The sequence below is a fragment of the Bacillus rossius genome, chromosome 1, assembly GCF_032445375.1.
Source record: "Bacillus rossius redtenbacheri isolate Brsri chromosome 1, Brsri_v3, whole genome shotgun sequence".
Lineage (NCBI taxonomy): Eukaryota > Metazoa > Arthropoda > Insecta > Phasmatodea > Bacillidae > Bacillus > Bacillus rossius.
The window spans coordinates 301,782,475-301,797,716 of NC_086330.1; the positions used below are offsets into that span (position 1 = coordinate 301,782,475).

Here is a 15,242-nt window from a genome sequence, read left to right on the forward strand (position 1 = left end):
TTTCGGTTTAATATTGCTGTCACAAGAAAAATTTACAAAAATAATTAAGTGATTTCCCTGATTTTTCCAGGTATTTCCTAACAACTTTTAATTTCCCTGACTTTTCCCTGTGTTCTATACCTGTAGCAACCCTGCATATTGCATTCTAATGGGCGTTAAGATTTTTTTCCGCTAAAAATGCCTGCTTCTTATAGGTTAAACACCGCCACCAACATGTCAAACTGCTAACAGTGCAGCTGTGACGCTCCAGCGATCTGCCTGCTCTCTCCGGCGTTATCTGCCGGCGGGCTCGGACGAATGACCGCGGCGGGTCCATTAGGGCGCCGCGACACTTTTGTCTGATAACCGCGAGGGTGTTTGGCGGCGCCGGCGAACAATAGCGGGCCCGGGCGTGATGGATGCCTGGCCGCGACTGCGGGGGAAGCCGGGCGCTTCACAGTCCCTCCCGCGCGACCCGCCCGCCAATACACACTCTTTATTACCTACTTCTTCAGCTGCGTTACGAGAAGAAAATATGATGAAAATTAATTTTTACGCTGCGCGCGCACCATGCAACCAAAATTGACAGGATGATAAAAGGCTTCATACAAATAAACATTATATGTGTGCTTTTAAATTATATACTTATAGTGATTGATATTGAATACTGGTCCATATGACTAAAAAAAATATTTTCTGTGGATATTATTCATAGAAATTGTGTTTATTAGCTTTTCCAAATGTATTGAAATAAGCGAGTATATGTTCCCGTATGTAGGCCTATAATTTATTCACATAATAAATGATACATTACATTATTATTTGATATATAACTAAACATTAATTAGAATAAACATTAAAAATATTTATTAATATTCATTATTAATTTATTTCAATAACTTTACTAGATTATATAATTAATTGTATGCACGTGTTTATATTAATATTGAATACTGATTATTTATTTTTTTAAATTCGATTGAATTTATAATTTACCAACCGTATTTATAGTTTCACTCCAGTTCTCTAAATATTTTATTTTTATTAAATATTTATTTTTAAAATTAAAGTTAATTTTTTATTATATCAAGTATACTTCTAACGCGCGTACGTAAGTAAACGCAGTCATTTAGTTTTGTAAATGGAACAGAAATATTCATGTAAAATTAATAATATGTGTAAATTTGTACATTTACATGAAAACAACTGTATCACAACAAAAACGTGTTCTCAGTAATACTGGGTTCGGATTATTGCCCCGGAATTAATGCTTTGTGTTCTACCAGTACCTCGAATAGTTGAAGTTATTTGTGGACCGTTCACTGAATAACCTTCTAGTATTAGCTGTGCAAATGAAAGAGAATAATTAAACAGAATTAAGTTGAATTAATTATTTAATGATTGATTTTCCCATGGTTAAAATAAATGGTAAATATGTAGTGTACGGATTAGCGCCAAAAAAATCGTAAAAATATGAAATAACTTTCATTATATGCTCTTTTACGTCCTCTTTTCATAACCGCCTGCGGAGATAAAAAATTCCAATTACTTTTGGAGATATCGCCGTTCTTATTTTGCAATACAAGACGTACGTAATCATTCGACCGTCGCCATTTTATATTTTGCCGTGTGCGCGTGAATGCCTAAATAACAGAAATTTTCCATTAGGTAAGGTTAGTTACATTATAAATACTTCAAAATAAACGGAAATTAAAAATAATATCAATTAATTTTACTTGTATAGTTTTAAGTATTTATAATGTAACTGACCTGACCTAACAAAACGGGACAAAGGTAGATTAGGTCAGGTCAGCTACATTATAAATACTTTAAAACTGAACGGAAATTAAAAATAATAAAATTAATTTTAATGGTTGTTTAGTTTTAAAGTATTTATAATGTAGCTGACCTGACCTAACAAACCGGGACAAAGGATGAACAGACGACCACCGACGGAACTCACGTAATTATCTTTTTACATGATGTAGTCGTTTACGTGGGAGATCTAAGATACACATAAAGTTCTGCCATTCCCGATTACACCCGAACAATTCACCTTCAGCCAACTTCGGGATTTGTTTTATTTTTGCGCAATAAATAAACCCGAGGTTGGCCGAAGGTGAATTGTTCGGGTGTAATCGGGGATGGCAGAACTTTATGTGCATCTTAGGTTTCACGTACGTCGCAAAATAAAAAAATCATACTTGTAAACAAGCAACAATTAACGCCGCACAAGTGCACAGGATATAAAATAAAAAATTCAATATCTCCTAAAGTATTTGGAATTTATCATCTCCGCCGGGTTTAATGAAAAGAGGAAGTTAAAGAGCACAAAATAAAAGTATTTTCGGAATTTAAATTTTTTTTAACAAATTTCGCCCAAATATGGCAATTAAAAAATTCGATATCTCCATAAGTATTTGGAATTTCTTATCTCCGCAGGCGGTTATGAAAAGAGGACGTAAAGGAGCATATAATGAAAGTTATTTCATATTTTTACGATTTTTTTTTGCGCTAATCCGTACACTACATATTTACCAAATAAATTATACTTGACTGAAACATCAATTAAAATAAAAAGTTATATGCCTATTTTCGTAAGAAAAAAATCATTTTTCTTACATGCAAAGATAACCATAGCCATGTGTTGTACAAACTACAATATCTTTCATGTAGTATTACAAACCATTCCTTGGCAACAGGTTTCCAAAAGAATCTTTTGAGAAAGTACAGAAAATATTTTTTCTCTGCAAACTGTTAAAATTTTCACCTTAATAAATGAAGAACACCGCTGTTTAAAAATTATTCAGGAAGTTTCGTAAATTTATAGTTGTATTCGTAAATTTCCGGGTAATAAGTTCACTCACTTCGAACATGAATCCACAAGAATAATTTTAGTATGTAGCAAAACATTGTAAATGTGGTTAACGGAATGCAAGAGCCCATGTTATCTCGCTCGTCACCCAGTGGAGAGCGCGGGCGTCTGGCTCGCATGACGCTCACCCCGCGCGCGGCGTTGCCAAGTCGTCGGTCGCGCGCTGGCCGCTGCGACAGCGCACCGGCCCCCGCCTCCCGCCACCGGCTGTTCATCCTCTCGGCCGGACACAGTTCTTGGCTGCACTCCACCGGGAGCCGCTGTCTGCGCATGCCGTGCACGTTACTTGCGCATACGTTATCTTAAGTAAGTTTTCAATTAAAACGAATTGTCAACTACGGAAACTTGCGCTGCCTCAATTTATTGATCTAAAAATTTAGATACCACTTGAAGTGTATTTTGGCTTATATTGCGAGAGGTTCTGAGCTAAAATCTCGGCTCAGGTATGATTCTGTTCGTATTTAGATATATATTCACGGCAAAAACTAAAAACAAAAAAAATTAAAAGAATATCAAATTTTGTAACTCTTATCAATTAAAAAAACACACACACAACATGCTCTCGTTAATTGAGTAACCACTTTAATTTGTAATGACCACTTTAGTAAAGTAATACCTCAAATACTTCCGGAAATGTACAGGAACATATAACACACAAAATTATATGCTGTAATAAACAATGATTCTCCGACAAGAAATTATTTTTCTGTAATTTCACAGAGAGCTAACAAATAGTTTATATGTATGCACATTTATGATACCGTTGGAATGACATCATTTAAAAATAAAACAAATACATACCATTAAAAAAATGTATACATTAAATACATAGAAATCAGCATAACCAAACAATAAGATTTAAATTAACTTATTGGCATACGTTTTTAAACAGGTAAATTATAGTTTTTCTTGCTCATTGAATGCTACGATACACATAAATTACTTTTAGTACAAAAATGTATGTATATAAATTAGAAACTTCTAATTTAATTTACACGTAAACATAATATGTGCTTAATATCCAGAATTATTTTTTAAAAATATCTTATTGCTATGACGTCCGTGTAAAAGTGTTAAAAATTGAAGAACAAATGCATAAAACTCAAGTAAAATTAGGAAGCCATGACTGACGTAATCCCTTTCGTGTTTTTCTATCGTGTTTCTTGAGCTTCCTTTTTAAAGTTAGGATCTCACGTCGTTAGGCCTCGTGAAATTAATGGATCTGCTATCTCGGAAGCAAGCGTTCCTCAAAAAATGGTTGTAGCTTTGGAAACATGTATTTCTCACAAATTTCTTTGTCAAACATAATTATTTACATAATTCTTTCAACATGGAAGTCATTTTTTGTATAAACTACAAAGTCACAATATTTTCTATTGCGAACGGCAAGTTTCCCTTGAATCTGAAAAAAAAAATGTGGGTTTTATTTAGACGCAACTGCCCAAAGTTTTTCTTCTAGACACACTTTAAACACAGTCCGCCATTAGTCCATCCGAAGATACTCCATAAAATGGAAAGCATGGGTGTACAAAAAAAGGCACAATCTTCGACTTAGACGTTTTTTAGTTTGGAATGCACATTCTTTGCCACATTTTCGTTCACTCGTCCAGATTGAATGGCCTTGGAATTTAGCTACCTGTGATATAAAATTGATTTTACCGGACAGTGGCAGGATGTACGTGGTTTTTTTTTATACCACAGAATCTAAATTAGATGATGTAAGTCTGTTCATACGAGCATCCCTCCATTTAGTGTTCTCGTGTTGAACAACAGTACTTCTTTCCCAACTCACGAATATGTTGTAATGTTGTTACGTTCCGGTTCAGGTTTTCTAGGATTAACTTTGTACCAAGTTCTTTAGGACTTAACACGTCCTCAGAAAATAAAATGTCCTCAGCATTTGGACCATACTCCAAATTAGTGCCAGAAGTGTTGTTCGATCGTCTCTTTTTCTTTGGAGTGCCATCTTCGTGAAGTGCTTTCCTGGACTTTGACCAAATTTGTTTTCCATGGGCTGCAGTGCCAAATAGGACCACTGACATGGGCCGGTCCAGCCCCCATGTAGAGTTCGTGATAAGACCCTTTTTTTTTTTGGCAAAGTTTACCCTGTTTTGCATCTGAAAACTTAGCTACCATACTCATTTATCGCTCAGCTTGATATGTAGTTTTGTTCAGTACGAGTCTATCAGCTTTCATCACCATGGAATCAACGGCCTTTTCAATGGCTTCCATAATCCTCGACTCTTTTCATGACGACGACCGAATGCATGGTAAGTCCATAGTTTTATGTCCTGTTTCAGTTGGATCACAGATGTGCCAACAGCAGATTTTCCATCGCTTTCGATTACTTTTCTAGTGCCGAATTTTAATCTTACTGTTCTTGAGTCAAGTAAAAGTTGCACAGAAGGTGGAAATGACATATTTCTTGAAATTGTGTGCAAATGGTTTCGACAGTTTTTTTACAATGTGGTTTGCACACTCAACTTTTACGGCTTCCCTTCCGTAAGGAACTCGCTGTTTAATTCTGACGTAAACTAGAATCTTCCCTTCCAATGTAAAAATTGTATTTTAACCCGTGCTGCTGAATACTCATGCAAAACCCGTCTACTATAATTATTATAGTTTGTTTTATTACTGGGATAGCACCACTGTAATTTTTAAAACAAAGTTGTTTCATTTTTTTGGTAATCGAGTCTTGAAAATTTTCACGCGGAGCAATACTTCCCTTTCACTCCCAGGTACAAGTGATAATTTGTTTCGACCCCGATGATGCAACCCTTCAAAAAATGATACTAAGCGAGTCTGGGTATGCATGTCAATCAAACAGAGAGTCAAATAAAAAATCTGTTGTAACATATGTTACATAAATTATTTACTTATTTACTTCCATGGCTTATTATGTCCTCCAGTTTTGCGCAGAAAGGTCTATCGGGATAGGCTTATGGACTAAACTGACATAAAGAACGCCCCCGGGATAGGAAACGAACCAACGAGCCCTGGGTGCGCGAGAGGTGTGTAACCCCTCCACCACTAGTGGGCGGCTGTGAAAAACATCGCATGTGCTTTATTTATACTTTAAAATTACTTCGTGAGGAAAAACTCAATATAAAGTATGTTGCGGCAATTCGTTCAAAAAAGGTAATATAATTGCTATTTAAAAATAATTCTTGAATATTATTAATCAAATGGCAGATATTGCGTTTATTGGTCACCGCACAGAACATTTTAAGGCCCAAAATAAGTTTGTAAGAAATTAAATATTAATTAATATTGTCTGACCTTCGCATTACTTTCAGAAACGACACCTGGCCCTCGAGAAGTGTAGCTGGCCATCACTGGTCCACGCCGCGTGTCTCAGTGGGCGCGGCTGGTGTGTTGCTACACCTAGTGGCACTGTGCATGTCCATGTTTCAGTGTAGTGAGTGTTACACATTTCTCTGCTGGTGGTTTTAAATATGTTCTGCATTAAATTCCATGTAATAGTCCTTCTCGACATCAGATGATTTCGGATGTTCTGAGAGCAAATCGTAAGCCAGTTCATCCTCACAGTGGAATTTTCAAAGAACTCTTTATGTGCCCATATATATGCTATTGCTGTTCTGCACTGTTTGTAATGAAAAAAAAAAATAGAAACATAAAGATAAAAAATTCAAAGTAAACAAGACTGAATCAGCTTAAGCCGGACAAACGGAACCAACGATGAAATTAAACAAGTATTAAGGACAACACAACGACGACAGCACGGACAAAAAATGTTCAACATATAAATAGCATACAGCACAAGACATACGTCGAAGGATCTTAGTCATGGAAAAAATAATATAACAACACAGACGAACACAGAGGGCTGGCTAACAACGACGAGACAGATTAAAAGCAGGCAGACAACAAACCTGGACAAAGCAGAAAACATATAAACACAACGATGAATGTTAACAAGTATTATGGATAACACAACGACGATAGCACTGACGAACACAGAAGAAAAATTGTTAGCCTACATATATTCGACACCACGTTGGCTAAAGGAATTTCGTGATTAAATTTTTACTGTTAAATATTAAATGTTAGTTCGACTCAATGAGGTTTGTGTGTTGTAAGTATTTACAGACTGATTTCTATCGTTTAAGCAAAAATAAGTACACATCCACTTAGAGTTATAAGTGTTTTTATATGTTTCAGGTAAATTTTGTTTTAATGTATCTATTGGCCTGCAACTTTTAGTTTGAAAAATACTTTAAAGATATCGCCGCGTTCGTAGTGCTTTAGAGAACCAACAAAAGTTTAATACCTTTGACGCCATCTGTGTTCCAACACAATTTTCCTGGTTAGTAAATTAAGGTATAATATGAATTATTTTAAGGAATTCTAAGTTAAATTTAATGTCCGAGTTTCGTATTATAAGTTTATTTGCAACATGAAAACATAAATTTGCTCGTTACCTAGGTTAAATGTTTACATATCACAGGCGAGTAAGGAAAGACTCATTCACTTTTTTTTTTTCATATAATGGTACATATTTTAATAATACTGCTTGTATACATAAAGAGCATTCTTAGCACTAACAAACAATCTAGCATTTGCATTATACTTTTCTGTATAACAAAACGTATTTGTGTAAATAATGCAAAAAAAAAAAAAAGACGATGATGATAATGTCAAGAATCGGTACACAACATACATTTAGTCCAGGCTGCCGACAGCACTATGTAGCAGGCGTCACGCCACAAAAGATGGCCGGCTGGCTAGTGGCGTCCTACCGCCTAGTAACCTGTGCGCTGTCAGCAGAAACTGGAATGCGGACTAGGGAGGCGCTCCAACCAAAAGGAAGCGTGAAATATTTATATTCGAGACGCGCAGGCGCAGAAACATTCCCAAAATCGTAGGCGATATCATTCCACAGCCATGACGATGGGGGGTGGAGGGGGGAGGGGGGTTTGTAAGCGTCCCTCCTCTCCCATGACACAACTCTTCCACCCACCCCCCTACACAAACACTTCCTTCTCGCTCGTTTCCGACAGCGAACGGAGCGACACATTCGTCGCCTCAAATCTTGCGGAAGGCCCGGAAGGCTCGCCCGGCGGGGGCCCACTGCCCCTCTGCCCCTCCCGCTCGTACACCACGTCATCGACTCCTAACGGTCGGTCGTACGTCTCAACCGGAACAGCAAGAGAGACAGAAGAGAGATGTCTAACAGCGGAGAGGAAGGGGAGGGGGCGCATGGGGGATGTAAGGCGACACTCTATATGGCGTGCCCCGTATGTCTCAAGAACAAGGAATGTCCGGCGAATTCCTTGAAAGTAACAGCGCTGACTTTTCTCTCTCTTCCCCAGATATTGTAAAATTTATCCCACTGAACTTCTAACCTGCGATATTTCCATTAAAAACAAAACTGCCACAGTCACAAGGCATGTATAAGACTCTTTTGACACAGTGACAAAGAGTCCTGGGCTCCATGCACGAAGTGGTGTTTCTTACGTCACTTTGAAGAGCTGTCAGATAGCATTCAGCCTCAAGTGCCGAAATTGCAACCTACCCAAAAATACTTGGCACAACAGCATTGCAAGACAACAAAGACTGAAACGAATACAATATCTGCGGCACAGTTACTGGGTTGCTAAAACAGCATGAGCATTTGTCTATATCATATAAATTTATTGACCTAGCATTACATGTCAATGATTATTAGAGGTTATCCCTGAAGATAAATAACCTGAAAATGCATCAGTTGGATCCTACAAACCTCCGTGTGTTTTAATTCTACTGATAATGTACCATAGTTACTCTGACTCGCGCTAGCAGACCTGTAACCACCAGTGGTGTCAATCCCGTGAGGGTCAGCGAGAGAAGGAGATGTCTGACACAAGCACAGTCAATGAACAAACTACAATCCCTCCAGTGCGTACAGCACTGTGGAGCCTAGCCTGGAGGTAGAATACACCACGATATGGTAGTGTCTCTGATAAATAGTTCTAATACTAATTTCCGCTGATCGAACGATTAATGACGTTTCATATTTAGAGTGCGGTGGGTCAAAGTTTATTATAAAAAAGTATTTTTTTATAAACTCACATCCCTCCGTTTTATACTATGTACAAAGTACGTACTCTATTCTAAACAATAGTGCATTTAAGAACCTAATAATATGTTATTTTTCAAGGCAATTTTAAAAAGCAAAGTGTGAAGTACAAATTTTAAAAATGTTTTTGAGTGAAAATCAGAGATTTTTTTAGTGATATATAAGACGTTCTCTAAATGAAATTTAACACTAGACAGTAAGAGTATTTTAATAAGAACAATATCCCAAAAAAAAGTAAACTTTTGAGTGATGTGCGTATAAATACTCTGCAAAAAATTGGATAATTTTACTAAAATTAATTTTACTTAAGAGTAAAAATATACCAAAAATTGTAGGTATCAAATTACAATAACATCGCTGGAGACTCTGCTGACACATATATTTAGTGTAAAATAACAACTGCTGTGGTTTGGTTCATATGCCATACCTGTTTATGTATTTATACTCCGTGTTATATAAATGTTTAAATATATGCTTATTACAACCCTCAGTTAATAGTATTGTATTGAATAATTTACTGCATTTACTAAAATGTTAATTTGCACTACTTTCAAAAATAATTTACACTTTGCTCTTATGACTGTTATTTAACAATGTATGGTTTTGATTTAATTTTAATATTATCACCTTTTCATTACCAAGTTATTACATCCTATATTCTCAGTGATCTAGCGGAGAATAGCTCACAAACTCCAGCTTATTAGTAAAGCATCTTAACTTAACCTCACGACCATCGTTCACAATTACAATCACGAAGAAATAGAAGTACGACTTTCGTTACCTATGTAAATTAAATGAATTTTCGTCAGTATGAATAGTGAAACTAATTATATTTTCTAGTTTCTTGGTCGTTGTAAATTTATTATGACAAATGATATGCACGTGCATGTTATGACGTAAGTGTATACGTACAACTACAGTGTACTGACAAAAAATAGGGCGTCGATTACATTAACACACCTATGTGTAATTTTAAATATATGTGTTATTTAACACATAAGTCATTAAAATAAAATATTTACATTTATGTATTTTAAACGAAGCCTGCAGAACAATTTGTTTCTAGGAACATAAGTGTACAATTACAAAAAACAGTACTTCTTTTTAAAAAATTATGCTACAAAATGTAAAATTACTAAAAGTTTGTATATGTAGTTTTACAAAAAAAAATTTCATTGTGTGTGTTTCTTACCAAAGCTTACCTATCTTACCAAATTAAATAATAGGTAAGTGGTTTGTGAACCTATGAAATATTTAAAAAAAAATTAGTGGCTGAATTAACTCGATTGTTATAGAGAGGAGGGTGTTAATTATTATGTACAATGTAATATTTGGCGTAAACTTTATCACACGGTATGTTTTACGCGTGTTTTGTAATACGCATAAATGTGATTACAGGTAGCTGTGTCTGGAGGTTGGCATCATTGTGATATCACTTTCATCACTCTGGCGACGACCTAGGCAACCAGGGAAAACAACGGCAGTATTTGATTGGCTTGCGCTGTGGAAGTTCACCGTTACAATCGTGTAGAAAACCTGATTATGCTTGGTAAAACCCTCGCTTAAAGAGTGCGTGGCGTGTAACATGTCATTAACATAGTCAAACAATAATACAAAATATACTTACAAACCTTTAAATAAGGGGTGGATCTGTGTCAGTGAGGCGGTACTAGCTGGTGCTTCTAGAGCGGTGTTGCCTATAACCTAAAGGCTGTGGACCGGCGCGCGGTCTTCTCGACGTGCGTAGGGCACGTGGTGACCATGACATTAAATGGCGGATAAATGACGATAATTGTGTAGTGCAAATCCTTTAAGTGCTTTCAAGAATCTGTTCTGGGTATTTCATAAATAATAGATATTTTTTTATGAAAACACGCGATATAAGCATGTCTACTTTCCTCAACATACAGTTTAAAAAAAAGAAATAAGGTACAAAACTTCCCGTCTGCCCTCAGAGTGTTCTTAATTGTTTTTCGTGAACAGTGGCTACGTATGTTGCGACGGGAGACGAGTAGTGATGAAGGGCGCCACTCACTTGTCCTCGATGATGTACTTGTCGTTGAGGTTCTCCACGCACTGGCCCTTGGTCTCCATCACGCTGGTGTTGATGGCTATGAGGTGCGGCACCCCGGACTGGAACCAGCGGCCCGACCACTGGCTGGGGAACAGACAGCCGCCTGCAACAACACCAACAAACACTGTTCACACGCAGACCACTGGGACTACTTCTGAGGATCGTCAAATTTGAGACGACGTACTGCTACAACAGAATGTACTAACAAAACAATGGAAGTTGTATACAGACTGTCTCGGTTTCAATTGTACATTATAACAGTTTTATTTAGACTATTTAAAACAAATCATACATTAAATTGACTGTAAACCAACCTAGTTTTTTCTTATAAATTTCTAATATGTGTACCTTTAGATATACGGCACATAACCTAACTAAAGTCCAATTATTCCCACACTTTTGTTCCTGAGTAATGGAAGGGAACAGCTTATTCAATTCTGTGTCTCAACTCTGGCAAATCATTAGATAGCGGCAGAACGCAGACACGATCTTTTATAAAGCCCCAAAGGAAAAAAAAATTGCATCGTCTTATGTCAGGTGAACGTGGAGGCGAGAGAAAAGAGCTCTGTCGTCTCGACTATTACGACCAATTCAACGGTCGTGGACTTCGACAATTAAACTTTAAATGAAACGCACGTTGAACTGAAATTACAGATTCATTCGTAGCAAGAACTCTTGCAGAACACAAAACGCTTTACGCTCAGAAGTCACCATTTTCCATAGGTGGCACTGCAAGCGGGAAAACAACAAAGCCGTATTCGCGCATGCGCTTTTCTAAAACTTTTTGAGTTACTCTTTAGTTGTGACCTTGAACCAAAACTCTACAACGCTTACAGTTGATACTATCAAAATTTGTAACAAAGGCACTCTTTTATGGACACTATGTACAATGAACATAAATTCCTAAAATATTTGATGTGCCCCATAATAAGTGGGCAGATAGGTATTCATCGCGATATGTACCGCTTAGACTGCATCAAGAAAAGCCTAAGCTGACGGTTTCCCCCTTGTAATCGGCAGCAGCCTGCAAGTGAAGCCATTGTCTTATTTGGCTTGGCCATCTTTAACGCGCTGGCTTCCGGACAAACATTCCGTGAGTGGAGTGTTGACAGCAGACACGGTACCTGTGTACCGAGACGGACGACTAGACGTGTGCATGCAGTGACAAGGCCCGGGCAGATCGCCTGACGCACGAGCGGCCACCCGGGCTCCAACACGCGAGGCCCAGCCGGCGAGCGACGAGCATCAAGTGGTCTCCGTATTGCGGGGCATCGGTTATTACAAAGCAAGAGTGGTGTCTTCTTCCTGCGACATGCTGCACTGGCTCCGTTCCGATTGTCGGTCGTGTTCCGTCGTGTTGTTTGCCGATGCCTCTTCCTCTTCCCACCCATCACGTGGGGGCAACATCCCTCCTCCAGATCTGCCGAGCGGGTTGTTTATTCAAGCTCCGGGAATCCAATATCGCACAGGCAAGGGGTGGCCGCCCCTTCTTCTGCCCCCTCTCCGCGCCGTGCAGCCTCTCTTGGCGGGAGAGGGGAGGGCTCTCGTCGTATTGATCTTGTTTCGTCGTGGCCATCTTCAGCGCCCCCCCCCCCCCCCCCCTTCTCGAGCAGCGCGCGCAGTCGCTGCTCCGTTTCCGCACCAGTGCAACGTGAGTGGCATTTTTCAAACACAAATAGCATTATGTCGAAAAATTATAACACGTTGAAGGGGCCCGCCTATCTGTGTTAGTGAGGCGGGATGATAAGCGCGACGCTCGCTGGTACTCTTAGCGCGGTATCGCCCCTAAGCGCAAGGATCTGAACACTGGCGCGCAGTCTTCTCGCCGTGCGTAGTAAAACTGTGAAATTTGAGCGGTGACCGTAATGCAAGTCCCTTAAGTGCCTTCAAGAATAATTCTTGTTATTGGTACTGGTTTTTAATGCCTAAATATTACTCTGAAAACACGACTTTCAGCCATATTAATCCTTCTAAAAATACCCTTTAAATAATTCATCCGGAAACGAAACTACTTTTTGATCCTCAACCAATTCCTAAAATGCTTTTCCTAAACATACCCCACTAGGATATCTTGCGTAGTTTCCAAATCTCGTTGTTTTTCCTGAAGCTCTTTCCGTACACCTTGTGTGTGCCCGGGTAGGCGGAGGCTTTACGGTCTGTAATTTCCGTAATGAGATTTCAAGACTAGTCGTATGTTCAACACTGAAGCATCGACCGTGTTTCGTAATTGGTCGAGATCCTTTCAGGTACAGACCCACACAGCCATTCAGTGCGGAAGCCGGGCCGTATAAGTAGGGATAGGAAAAATTCGCGGGTTCATTTCGCGACAGGCTAAAATACAAATAGTTACACCTCGGTGCTGCCTCTGCTATTGGCTCACAACTCACCTGGATGACTCTGGGCCAATTAGAAACGCCCGACCAAAGCTTTATCGTATCACAGTGTGGCCGGCAGGGCCACATTTTTACTTGTAATTTATTTTTGTTGCTGGTCTCTAGTTTTATATGTTTTTTTTTATTTCACGTATTTTTACGCCTTTTTTAATTAATGTTAATTTATCTGTAAATTTATTTAATTATATTTGTTTCTGTTAATTAGTTATACGCCGTTTGGTAGCTATCGATTAGGAGTTTAAGAACATCGATTGTGTTTCACGTAAATACCACTTGGCGAGCGCCCGGCGGTTGGCTGATGACGTCAGACATTCGGCTTGCCGGGAGTGAAAATCAGCTGGGCCGCGCGTGTGTTGTGTGGCCAGCGACCGTCGAGGACAGAGCTATGTGACGGTGCGGACTGGTGTGCCGGACGGCAACGGGCGACGAAGAGTATTGGGATGGAGGCTCCACGCTGGGTGACAGGGCAATGGATTGCCCTGTGATACAGAAGAAATCAAGGTAAAGAGAGGCCGCGATTTTGATTTTTACCCTCGTGGTGCTGCACTGGTTTTTGGCAAACCTAGTGAACTGTGTATTTTCCCATACTAAATTTTATTTGGACGGAACTTTTATTAGCCTGTTTGGTGAAGAGGCCCATTTGTTTCACACGTTGTTCCAGTGTGGGATTTTTTAACAAGGTCGCCCGTTTGCCTGTAGTTGTAATGAAAGTATAAGTTTGGAAGAAAAGAACATTTTGCAATTTGTTTTTGAGACTTTGTCTTCGGAATTTGCATACTTAAAGTTGCATTTAGCTAATATAATCAGCTTGTGCAGTATTATAAAATGTATGCGATCGGTATTGGACAACATGCGCAGCCTGATGTTGGTTGGTGCGGCCATTCTACGTTTTTATGAAATCATTGGCAAGTTAATAAAGAAGTAAGACTTTGTTTGAAGTAGATGATAAATACTTCTGTGGTAACATAGTTATGTTACGTGAAGAGTTTTTGTTACATTTCCCTTAACAATAAGATAATATTTTTTTTTGATCAGCGTTCACGCCTTTGTGAATTCGTACCTATGGCCCGGCGTGGCATTAGACTCTGGAGTTGGTGAGGAAGGTCAGGAAGCCAGCGCACGCCTAGGATATTAACTTTGTTTTTTTTTGGGAAGTCTTTACCTACGAACATCTGAAGAAAGACTAAACCGTTGATTGAGAGTTTAAGAACTTTATTTAAATAAATTTTTTGTACTTCAGTATTATTATTGTAGAATTTTTTATATATTTGTATTGTTTGTCTTGTTTGATTTTTGGTATTAGGGCAGTCAGTAAATTTTGATATTTTATAGTGGCCACGCCTCACGCCCTTATATACTTTTATACTTGTTGTTATCAGTATTTATTTTTTTTACAATTTTTTAAAGGTTATTGTTAGTATCGCAAATGGGGATAAGATGCTGCCATTATTAACGTCAGCTTTTGTATAGTAAATACTATTTTTGCAAATTTCTATTTTTTAATAACATACGTCCAAAGTCTTGCCACTTGTTTGTTTAATGGTTACTCTGCTTTTATATCCTTTGAAGTTTTTGGCCTGACCCCTGGGCAGTGGTGTGGGGAATTTATATTGTTTAGCTTTTTAATATTTATTTTTTCCCTTCGCGCCCAGAGTGAGTCGGGGACGCAACCCCTCTTCCAATTAAGGGGGAAGAAGGGTTACAACCCGCGCCACTCTGCTAGGCAGAGACTTTGGACTTTTGCGATTTTGCCGACTTTTTTGATTTTTTTAATAATGGCAGTTTCTTGGATTTATAAACTTCCCAAAGAACAGGTTTACGCTAATTTGCAAGCAGCGGGAG

The 15,242-nt window shown here is 38.4% G+C and overlaps 1 protein-coding gene across 1 annotated transcript in view; it reads right to left on the reverse strand.

Moving 5' to 3' along the window:
• LOC134527831 (uncharacterized) overlaps positions 1 to 15,242 on the reverse strand; it is a 974,295-nt gene that overhangs the window by 481,174 nt on the left and 477,879 nt on the right. The window contains exon 3 of the mRNA XM_063360779.1: positions 10,969 to 11,110. Within this exon, the coding sequence (XP_063216849.1) occupies positions 10,969 to 11,110 (142 nt within the window). The remainder of the gene's footprint in view (positions 1 to 10,968; positions 11,111 to 15,242) is intronic.